The sequence below is a fragment of the Macrobrachium rosenbergii genome, unplaced genomic scaffold, assembly GCF_040412425.1.
Source record: "Macrobrachium rosenbergii isolate ZJJX-2024 unplaced genomic scaffold, ASM4041242v1 13908, whole genome shotgun sequence".
In the NCBI taxonomy this organism is placed as follows: domain Eukaryota; kingdom Metazoa; phylum Arthropoda; class Malacostraca; order Decapoda; family Palaemonidae; genus Macrobrachium; species Macrobrachium rosenbergii.
In genome coordinates, this window is record NW_027100725.1 from 3,752,440 (window position 1) to 3,764,519 (window position 12,080).

The window sequence follows — 12,080 nt, forward strand, 5'->3', positions numbered from 1 at the left end:
CTGTTTCTCTCTCCTAAGGTCTCTCACTTCTCGTCTTAGGTCTCCAATTTCCTTTTCCATCCTGTCTTCTCTTCTTTTGCCTTCGAGTTTATCCTTTGTCAACTCCTTTAGTTCCTTTGATATTTCTTCCACTTCCCTCCTCAGCTTAGCTCTCTCCTGTTCTGGTTGACAGGAGAGACAGACACTGAGGCTACCTAGCTCTGAAGCACTTGCCTCTTTGTAGTCTGCGCATAACTTGTTTACATTGCATTTCGCACATGTGTTCTTCAGTTTTAACTTTTCTTTGGTCATCTCTGTTTGTGTCTTCGTTTCAATATTTCTATCTGAGCTTTAATTCGGTATTCTTTCTAATGTGACCAGTTGAAAAGGAAACAAATTGCTGGCTGAGTACTCACACAGTCGCTGCATCCACTTATCAATGGACAGTTCTCCATAGCTCGTTGCCAGGATGTCTTTTTTCACTGCCACACTAACAGGCGGTCTCCCTATTGTTAGACGATCCCAAACTTGTCGCAGCTCCCAACTGAGAGAGAGAGAGAGAGAGAGAGAGAGAGAGAGAGAGAGAGAGAGAGAGGTAGAGATTCTGCAACCACCACCACCATGAAACTGATTTTGTAAATTGTTTAGATGAGTAGCTTTTTCCATTCCTTTTCCAACAGAGAGGTTGTTGAGAGAGAGAGGTTTGAGAAAGAGAGAGAGAGAGAGAGAGAGAGGGAAAAAATTTTGTTCCACCCCACCTCCAAAACTGATTTCCCTCACAACTGTTTAATTGAGTGCCTGTTTCCTTAAATTACATTCAACAAAGAGAGAGGAGATGAGATTTGAAGAGAGAGAAAACACATATGGACTTTTCGATATTCAGCAAACCCCTGATTTTTGATTTTTCAATTATTTTCCCAAATATTGAATTTTTTTTTATCTATTTCTTCTTCCCAGTGGAGAGAAAGAGAGAGAGAGTTCCAGCAGTCCACACTCACCCCAAAAACTGGATTCCCTCCTAGCTGTTTGAATGAGTATTTTTTCCATCTCTTCTTTAAAATTTCATTTAGATTGGTCCAGAGACTAAGAGAGAGAGAGAGAGAGAAGAGAGAGAAAGAGAGAGAAAGAGAAGAGATTTAGTTACATAAAAAAATCAAAGGGACTATTATCTATGTTACAATCAAATGATGGTTTTAATTTTTAAAAAACTTTTGTTTAATTAATGCAAAGATGATTATAAAGGAAAATATTAATTGATTATTTATGTGGGGAAGGAGAAATTTTAGGGTAGGGTCCTGAAACCTACCCTGATCTATCTGGAAGTTATTAAATGATGGCCACATGCCAAATTTTTGTCTAATCCATCCCTTTTCCAAATGGATCCTGTTACCATTAAGTTACAAAGTCAAGGGGAAGGATTCGTGAATCAAGGAACGGGAAAGGTGGATGGGGAAGTCTTGCTTCAAGGGATTATGATAATTTTATTTTCAGGATCGAAACTTATAATATCAGCCTCCGAAATTGTGAAATTCTTTCTAAAATATTGTTGATCTCAAGTTAGTATGTCACAAAGGGAACGAATAAAGAGGCTTTAGGGAGATGTGGAAGGTGGTCAGCAGGGATCGCTGGGAAGGGCTGTTTGCTGGCACAGCTGAAAACTCCCTCTTGCATTCCCCTCTATGGCACTAATGATTTTCTTCATTTTTTTCTTCTACTTCGCCTGGACTTTCCAAAGGAAAGGGTAGAAGCATGAAGTGAACTGGGACTACCTCAGGCACGGTGAAAAACAAAAACACAAAGAAAAAATACAAAGTTCAGTCCCTATTATCTAAGCGGTGAAAAACGTGTCCTTCTGGCTTGGAAGTTTATAGGCAACTTTCAACATCGGCGTCATGGTAAAGACGGGGATTGGGTAATGAAAGGGAATAACTAAAAAGGTGAAGGGGATATTATTGAATTATATATTTCATTTCATTAAGGAAGTTTTCACACTATCGCAAAAACTATACCAGACTAAATCATTTGAGGCTACTGGTGTTTTATGGGTAAATAGTTATTGTTACATTTGAGGCCATAACTAGAGAAATAAGGCAAATTTTAGCATAATATTTCGTGGAACATTCTTGAACGCTATATATATATAATATATATATTTTTCAAAGCAAATCAATTTTTTAAAGATTTTTTGGCCAGTTAGAATGACCGATCCCCTGAAAGTGATATTCTTGGTAAAAGAGAATTATTATTTTGAATAAGTGTTTTTGCAATAACAGTGTTTTCTTTCAACAAGGAAAGATTGATATAGACACTTTAGGATTTTTGGTGGTTGGTATATTTCCATCTTTGCATATCGCATTCTTATATATTTGTACTATCACATTATTATAATTTTATTATTACTGTGTTTTGCTGGTGATTTCTTAGTATTTTGTTTAGTGCCCACCTGTTGTTGAGATTTTGGAGAATGTTTGTGTGGGTTCCAGTCAGTAATATTTTGGTGATTGTTTGTGTTGGTTAGTCAGGCATATACTTGGTACTTGAGTGATAGTTAATAGTTTGATTCTTACCATAACGCCGGAAATTGCTTTTCTTTGAATAAATTAGAGTTTTGTGAATTAAACTTGATTAAGAAATACTTAAATCTGAACACTTGTTGTCAAAAATGGTAAATCTTTTGATTTAACATTAACTTTTGATCTCTTTCTTTCCAACCATCACTTTGGGAAAAGGGTAAACCTTCATTGTGACCATAAGCTAAGACAGAAAAACATCCAGTGAAATTCATTTTTAAATATCCATTCTTCAGTGATTACAAGCAAACTTAATGAACCAGAAAATAGGTTTCAGACTGCTGAAAAACTTTTCAATTCCACTAGTCCCAAGCATCCGACGAAAGAAATAAGAACTTACAGCCAGGTCAATTACCTAAAGTTACCCTGATTTTCATCTCATCAGAAGTAATGAAACCCTCTTATCATTTTCAAAAGGTATCCTATTCAGAAGCACTGATATGAGGTTTCACCAGTATCTAGGTGACAGGGACCACTTTTTGCAGGCATCATTTCATCAAATGGATCACTTGACAAGCTCAAATTGGACCAGCTCACAAGTGCAGGGACCAGCTCATATGCAAGCACCAGCCCATATTCAGGCAATAGCTCACATGCAGGGTATTATCTCAGCTAATGCAGGCACCATCTATTTATGGAATATATATAGCATTATAAATGTATAAGGATCCTATATGCAATACCAATATCCTGTCCATCATGGCACCATATATACCCAATCCATATATATATATATAGGATTTCAAATGATTGACGCATGTCTCCTAAATATATATATATAAACATATATATATATATGGATATATATATGAAATATTTTTCATATATTCATAATATTTTATTTTTACATTTATAATCTTCTATTTGGATTTAAATTATTATAATATATTAAAGTTACTGTATTACATTACCATTTTTATAGTCTGAATATAATCATATAATATATATTTATTTTTTTTATATATATTATGTAATATTAATATTTCTTCTATATATATTGATATATATAAATTTATATTTTAATTATATAATATATATATGGAGATATTGATATATATATACTTTGTATTTAATATGTATAATCTTTATATATATATATATGATATAGGTATAAATATTTGTATTTTGCTATATATATATATATATATAGCACTATATATATATATATATATAAATATATATATATATATATATATATAAATATATATATATATATTTATATATATATATATCATGAAACTTTTCTATGTTCTGCATTAGAATGGCCGACTGGATTTGGGTGGCCCTTTGGCCATTCTGGAGAGCCGAAAGGTGGGGCTTTCAAAGTGGCCCAAAATTAGGAAATGACACCAATATCGGATTTTGGGCAGTCAGGGTATTTGGGGTCAGGCCCTTAACCTAACCTAACCTAAGCAAAATGTTGCTTCTTTCCCTTTCTCCAGTCTCCTCCATCCATCAATCTGTTCCTTTCCTCCAACTCCTCAAATTCTCTCTGGTTCCTCCTCCTCTTATTGATCTCATCATGAGTAGTCAAGTTAAATCTGATATTAACACTGCTTCTCTTATTATCATTATTACTGATGTTTCTCTCATTCTGTTTCTGATGTTAACTGCTCTTATTCTTTTCTCCTTCTCAGGTTGTCTCTTCTTCTTCTTGAAGTCTTCTGCAAGAGGAAACAAGGACGCACAAGCATAGACTCTCTCTCTCTCTCTCTCTCTCTCTCTCTCTCTCTCCTTCTCTCTCTCTCTCTCTCTGTCCTTTGGCCTCCCAGTGTTATTGAGGAAACATGGCTTCCTCCTCAGGATCAATTTCTTCTCCAGATACTCTTAAATCTTTGAGGCGCTACCATTTTGTGAGGCACTGGGGGAAGGAAGTGATTTATAAAATATACAACCTAAGCTTCCTCCAAGGACCAAAGAAGAGAATCCGAGAGATTCTCGAAGAGAACCAAGTTCCACTAAAACGAAAGAAAGGTCCTTTCAACCCCCAGGAAATCCAAAATCTCACAGATAAGCTTCCGGAAGATCTGGACATCACACTGATGAACAAAATCTGCCAGGCTCTTTGGGAAAAGGGGGTGAATGACCCTGGTGATGAAACCAGAGGATTAGTGAGAAAAATCAAAGATGAAAGGAACATTGTTAGCCATGAAAACCCTAATATGTCAGACACTGAATTGGAATGTAAACTGAGAGACTTTCAAGCACTGCTTGAGGAAACTCTTGAGAAAACCAAGTCTCTCTTTCCAAAACACAGTGCTGACATTGACCAGCTTAAATCAGAGATCCAAGATGCTGTTCCAGAGCTCCTAAAAAAGATCCGTGAGAAATATGACCCCTCAGATCCTCGGGATGTACAAAGGCTCAAAGAAGAAGTAGAAGAGTTTAGGAGTGAGTTTTCTGACATGATACACAAATCCTCTGAAGCAGAACTCCTGTCTCTTAATGAAAGCCTCTGTCAGATTTTGCCCTACGACTGGCTCCCTGATCATTCTCTAACAGATCCAGGTAACATCATGGTCTCTTTACAAGTAGTGGATGATCAGGAGTTAAACAGAGGTCCCCATGGCAATAAAAATATCACTGTAAGTCAACAAGAAATCCTCAACAAAGACAAAATGGGAAAAGACTTTGAAGTTGTGATTATATCTGGTGATGCAGGTTCTGGAAAGACCACAATTCTTTGTTCATATGCAGAGGGATGGAGCAAGAAGACAACGGATATTCCAGAACTCTCTTCCTTCCCATTGTTACTTAATATGCAGTTCAGAAATCATGATCACGACAACTTTGATGACTACCTAAAGAGCTTGATTCCAGAAACTGTTGCTCGATTTCCTTTTGATCTTGTCAAATCGGTATTTCTAAGTTTAGAGTGTTTGGTCTTGTGTGATGGCTATGATGAGGCCAATGAGAAATCTAAAAAGCTTTTCTCTGAAATGCTATCACTTACTTCAAATAAGATGAAGTTTGTTGTCACAACACGTCCAGGGAATACCATGGGACTAACAGGTATTGTGAACAAAGCAAAACGTTCCAGAACCAATCTCAAAGTTTCAGGTCTTCAGAAACAGGACATGAAATTGCTCACGGAAAAGCTCATCGGCCACCTGGTGAAAGGTGATATCACCCAACAGGGGCAAATGAAAAAAGAGCTGCTTCAGAAAATAGAAGCAATGGACACTGGCACAAGTGACATCCTGCAAACACCACTGTATTTTAACCTGTTCATCCTCCTTTACATTGAATGTCCAGAGTTAAGGGATGAAATGAGCACCAGGACATCAGTCTACTTACAGCTGAGAAAGCACAAGGTCAAGAGAATCTCTGACAAGACAGGAATCTCTGAAGAATCACTGGAGGAGGAATTTGGTGCACTGTACAGAAAATGGTCTCTGAAGCATTACATTGAGAAGAAATATGAATGGTCTGAGGCAGATGTTAGAACCTTTAAAAGGGAGATTAGTTCTCGAGAGGTGCTTCAGAACTTTGATGCCATCATGTCATCCTATTTCTCCATAAAGAAAACAAAGAAGCAACTGGAGATCTTAAATGTATACTGCCACAGACACAGAAGTGAGCAGGAGTTTGCAGCTGCAGGCAGCATCTGCGATGACATCATCACATCAGGTGGAAGGAGGCCACAAGGAGGAGGAAAGATTGTTCGAGCTGTTCTGCGCTCAAGAGGATTATGGGATGGAAGAAATATAAATCAGTTATTTGGGAAATTCAACGCAGTCATTTCCTTCATACCAGGAATCCTTTACGGAACTGAGAGAGATGTGTTGTATGATACAATAGAGGAGATTCATGAACTCTATGTATCATACACCCTCTCTCCTCCTCCTCTTGGTGGCCAGGATCCTCTTTTGGAGCCGTCCATTGAGACTAGAGTGGACAAAAAGGTTCTGGAATCACTTGTGTCACAGATGGAGAGAGAAACTTCTCTGAAGAACAGAGTAAAATTCAAACAACCCAAGAGTCTTTATGTCCTTCCGTTCTTACTGCCTAAACTGAAGCCCAAAGAGATTGAACTGCAGTTTACATCTTTAGAAGTAGCAAAAGGTATTTCGCCATTCAGTGAAGCATTAAAAGCTGCTTCTCAGGCGAATGTTCGCCGGAAGATTTCTATCGGGATTGCTCTAAGGGACCAGTCACAGCTTTCAGGAGGAGAGATTTTGCCTCCAGTGGATTATTTAAGTAAGTAGGAATTTCTTCTTCTTCTTCAACCTTTTCTCCCCTAATTATAAAGTGCTAAAGCCTTCAGCCATCACTCAAACTACTTTAGCTTTTTAGTTTTTCTCTTCTTCTTCTTCTTCGTCTTCTTTGGTAATGACCTCCTCATGAGATATTTATGTAGAGCAACTTTGAAGAAGAAGAAGAAGAAGAATAAGAAGGAGAAGAAGAAGAAAGGAAAGTATCAATGTCACTGAACTGCTTGTTTGTTTTTAATAGAGATTTTAAAGAGTTTGTAAATACATTAGCATGTTTGATTTTTCTCTCTCTGTCTCACTATATATATATATATATATATATATATATATATATATATATATATATATATATATATATATATATATATATATATATATATATATATATATATATATATATATATTATATAGGTGAAAAAATAAGATATATATACATATATAGGTCCTGACCGGTTTATTTATTTAAGCCATTGACGAAGGACTGATACAGAGTATAAGAAGTCACAAATATATATACTATAGGAACAGTACTGACGAACATACACAACATTAGAGACTACGTATCCAGCCACTGGCCAGTGTCGAGGTACGAGTGGCCTTCAAAACTCATTTGGCTAAAGATCACAATATACTCTCAGGGACAATACTGATAAACATACCACCATAGGCGACCTCAGATCCACACCTGACAGGTGTCAGGGAGGCGGAGTTTGGAAACTCATTAGCACTACTGCCCCTGTACTGTGTTTACAAACATGTTAATCCTATATTCATACATCTCTACTGCCTGCCTTAAAATTTAAACAATTTACAAATTTTTTTATATTAAACGATCAAGTTTATACATCCCTTGACTGATATTCATATTATGGTAGTAACTTTCTTTTATAAAGCTAGATTCAATGATATTCCTTTCCAGTGCATTATTAGAATATACAATCCTCTTTTGCCCCATCCCAGTTCATTAGCATGATTGCTCTCACTAACATGTACAAAAATACCACTGCTCCCCTGTGCATATCTCACACATTTCTTATGCTGTTCAATTCTTTTTTCCAGTGCTTTCCCCGTTTGGCCAATATAAGTTGTCACAAGACTTACATGGAATTTTATATACACACCCTTTAGTATTGTCAGGGGAGTTCTTGATAAGTACATTCTAATAATGCACTGGAAAGGAATATCATTGAATCTAGCTTTATAAAAGAAAGTTACAACCATAATATGAATATCAGTCAAGGGATGTATAAACTTCATCCTTTAATATCAAAAGAAATTTGTAAGTTGTTTAAATTTTAAGGCAGGCAGTAGAGATGTATGAATATAGGATTATCATATTTGTAAACACAGTACAGGGGCAGTAGTGCTAATGCGTTTCCAAACTCCGCCTCCCTGACACCTGTCAGGTGTGGATCTGAGGTCGTCTATGGTGGTATGTTTATCAGTATTGTCCCATGAGAGTATATTGTGATTTATAGCCAAATGAGTTTTGAAGGCCACTCCTACCTCGACACCGGCCAGTGGGTGGATACATACTCTCTAACTGTTGTGTATGTTCGTCAGTACTGTTCCTGTAGAGTATATATATTTGTGACTTCTTATACTCTGTATCAGTCCTTCGTCAATGGCTTGTCAAATAAAGTCTCCTCCTTTCAGTGTTTATATACAGTTTCTTATTTTTCTCTATATATGTATTTAAATGAATCATATAAATGAATAATATATATATATATATATATATATATATATATATATATATATATATATATATATATATATATATATATATATATATATATATATAATTATTTATAACAATCAAAACGGCATAGTTTTAGTTATGCTGCTTTTCTTCTATATAGTCAGTCATTATTATTATTATTATTATTATTATTATTATTATTATTATTATTATTATTATTATTATTATTTTCTGTTGTTGTAGATAATATAATAATAATAATAATAATATCTCTAAAATTCCTCCCATTTGTTTCATCCCACAGATTTGGAGATTCTGGATGAAGAAGAATGCGAAGACTTGGAGAGCCTTCGTCCCTCTTCTTTCTTGACTTCTTCAGCAAAGGAACTGAGATTAAGATACTTCATGTCTGATGCTCCAGAGGATCGCGCTGTCCAAGTCATAAATAGGACGTTTCCCACAAGCAGGGAAGAAGGAGGAACCACTGATTTACTGATTCACTTCAGGGGAGGTGAGTATCAGTATTATCCAAAGTCAACCCTCATTCAAGAAACTGTTCCTGTTCCTGTTCCTTTTCCTCTTCTTCTCTCCTCCTCCTCGTCCTCGTCGTCGTCGTCGTCGTCCTCCTCCTCCTCCTCCTCCTTTATGAATAGAATTAAAAGAAAAAGAAGCAAGAGTAGCAGGAGGAGAAGAAGAAGAAGAAGAAGCAGAGGACAGGAAAATGAAGACTTTCAATACATAATAGTAATGGGAATAATGAGAGTATTGAAAGTCTTCACTACACTTTATGCTATTTCTGTTTTCACCTCCTCCTCCTCCTCCTCTTCCTCTCCTCCCCCATTCCCCTCTCCTGCCCTCCCACTCCCCCCTTCCCCACACCCGCCGATTACTGGTTCTCTCTCGTGATTCGAGAATTTCCAACTGGGAATTTCAAATTCTCGTGATTCGAGAAAGTCCAACTTCTGGAATTTCCAATTCTCGGGAATTTCAAATTCTCGTAATTCGAGAATTTCCAATTCTCAGGATTTTCGAATTCTCGTGATTCGAGAATTTCCAATTCTCGGGAATTTCAAATTCTCGTGATTAGAGAATTTCAAATTCACTGGAATTTCAAATTATTGTGATTCGAGAATTTCCAATTCTCGGGAATTTCAAATTCTCGTGATTCGAGAATTTCCAATTCTCGGGAATTTCAATTTCTCGTGACACGAGAATTTCCAAATCTCGTGATCTGAGAATTTCCAATTCTCGGGAATTTCCAATTCTCGTGATTCGAGAATTTCCAGTGCTGGCGAATTTCAGATTTTAGTGATTCGAGAATTTAGAGTTCTCAGGAATTTCCAATTCTCGAGAATTTCCAATTCTCGGTAATCTCCAGTTCTCGTCATTCGAGAATTTCCAGTTCTCGGGAATTATTCTCTGGAATTTAAAATTCTCGTGATTCGATAATTTCCAATTCTCGGGAATTTCAAATTATCGTGATTCGAGAATTTCCATTTCTCTGGAATTTCAAATTCTCGTGATTCGAGAATTTCAAATTCTCGGGGGCCGAGAATTTTCAGTTCTCGGGAATTTCAAATTCTCATGATTCAAGAATTTCCAATTCTCGTGATTCAAGAATTTCCAATTCTCGGGGATTTCAAATTCTCGTGATCCGAAAATGTCCAATTCTCGGTAACTTCCAATTCTCGTGATTCAAGAATTTCCAATTCTCGTGATTCAGAATTTCCAATTCTCGTGATTCAAGAACTTCAAATTCTCGTGGTTCAAGAATTTCCAGTTCTCGTGGTTCAAGAATTTCTAATTCTCATTAAATTCAAATTCCTGACTGACCTTAACTTTGACCGTAAACTTAACTTTAACTTTTGGTCTTTAGAGACCAGTTTCGGTGGGGGGCGGGGACTAAATGCCCGTCCCTCTATGCCCAGGATTCAAAGTCCCTCCGGCCAATGTCCCTTTTCCTAATTTCGGCCCTTTGGAACGAACTGCAACCAATTTGAGCCAATTTCCTTCAATTTTCGACGATTCTTACCAATTTTTCGCTAATCTTGACCAGTTTTTAACAATTTTTACCAATTTAGGAAGATTTTGACCAATTTTGGGCCAATCTTGACCAGTTTCGAGCAATTTTTGGGTAATTTTTGACTGTTTTGACCCATTTCTGGCTGAAAGAAAAGTAGCACCGTCACTGAATTTCCTGTTTCTTTTGACAATAAAGTTATGTCTCAATACATCAGCATGTGTCTCTTTCTCTCTGCCTCTCTATATGTACATCTTAGACAATATTTAATATTATATATATAAATATATGTGCGTGTGAGTGTGAGTGAGTGTTGAGGAGGAGTGAGTGAGAGCAGGTCCAGTACAGAAGGTGTTAATATCCAGCCATTCTTGTCTTTCCTCAGATCGACATAGAGACTTAAAGCTTCTACTCCAGTCGCTGACTCTTCCGCCTTTGAGGAAAATAACTTTTCTGACGTCTGCTTTTGAGATGCCTGATGATGTTGAAGACTTGAAGACGCTCTGCAGGGAGAGAGGAATCCAGGTATTATGTCTTGGGCCCCGTACGTTTAGTGTTATGGAGAATAACGACAGTGAAAAAGAAGAAGAAAAAGAAGAGGAAGAAACAGATGATGAAGAAGAAAAGAAGAGAAAAAGAGAAGAAGAAGAAGAAGAAGAGGACGAGAGGGAGAAGAAGAGAAGAAGGAGAGAAGAAGGGGAAGAAGGCTCCACCTCCAGGGAGAGAGAAGTTACACAGTGAAGACTTGAAGAAGACGCATCGCAGGAAGGAAGAAAGGAAGGAAGGAGCAACCTGCCTCCTGCTGCTGCTGCTGTTTCTCTTGAAAGGCTTTTGGCGAATTTCGTCCCGGGTCTCTTTTGCTCCTTTACTTCCTTTATTCTTTGTTTACAGAGAGAGAGAGAGAGAGAGAGAGAGAGAGAGAGAGAGAGAGAGAGAGAGAGAGAGAGAGAGAGTACGGTCAATATGAAGACCTGTATTTATCATGCCAATGGAAAGCCCACAGAGGCTCATCGACAGCAAGTCTATCCTTCGCTGAATCTCTCTCTCTCTCTCTCTCTCTCTCTCTCTCTCTCTCTCTCTCTCTCTCTCTCTCAGGGTGGCTTCACGGGAAAAATGAGAGATTATGCACTGCCTCATTCACACTCCCACTGCTGAATCAGGGAGGAGGAGGAAGAGGAAGAAGACTTCCATATTACAAGTCACTGAATATACCTTTATATACCCTTCCATTTCAACACCTCCCCCTCCGCCATCCCCTCCCTAGTACTTTCTAGGCCTTCCCCCCTTTCTCCCTTAGTCTCCCATTCTTCCCACACGACCAAACCACCTGAAAGAAGCACTCTGCTCCATTTTTTCTGCTCTACTGTACTGCTGTCACTGAAAGGAAAGGAAAGGAAAGGAAAGGAAATGCTTCTCTCCCTCTGATGTGTCAAAGTGTTGATTTAAAATGAATGGATAAATAATTAAGATAAATACCTTATTCAAATGTTTAATTGTATTAATATTAAGGCCATATATTCTACAGGGATCTTTCCTAACATAAATAGAGAACAGTTCCTCCATAATTCAAGTTATGTTGTTCTATATATATGCAC

General features: G+C 37.2%; 2 protein-coding genes across 2 annotated transcripts; both read left to right on the forward strand.

The window, feature by feature from the left end:
• The first annotated feature begins 4,336 nt into the window (after positions 1-4,336).
• LOC136838012 (uncharacterized) lies at positions 4,337-6,757 on the forward strand. The gene has a single exon (XM_067102876.1). It carries the CDS (start codon positions 4,337-4,339, stop codon positions 6,755-6,757), a length of 2,421 nt encoding a protein of 806 aa, XP_066958977.1.
• A 2,017-nt stretch (positions 6,758-8,774) lies between these two features.
• On the forward strand, positions 8,775-11,347 carry LOC136838025 (chemotaxis regulatory protein ChePep-like). Its single transcript, XM_067102887.1, has 2 exons — positions 8,775-8,976; positions 10,871-11,347. The coding sequence occupies exons 1-2, from the start codon at positions 8,871-8,873 to the stop codon at positions 11,224-11,226; spliced, it is 462 nt and encodes a 153-aa protein (XP_066958988.1). The 5' UTR covers positions 8,775-8,870; the 3' UTR covers positions 11,227-11,347.
• The last annotated feature ends 733 nt before the right edge of the window (positions 11,348-12,080 follow it).

Excerpts from the sequence above, each read along its gene's own strand:
- LOC136838012 (XM_067102876.1), top strand. The coding sequence starts at position 4,337 with ATGGCTTCCTCCTCAGGATCAATTTCTTCTCCAGATACTCTTAAATCT.
- LOC136838025 (XM_067102887.1), top strand. The coding sequence starts at position 8,871 with ATGTCTGATGCTCCAGAGGATCGCGCTGTCCAAGTCATAAATAGGACG. Across the intron at positions 8,977-10,870 it reads ACTGATTCACTTCAGGGGAG|ATCGACATAGAGACTTAAAG; the intron begins GTGAGTATCAGT and ends GTCTTTCCTCAG.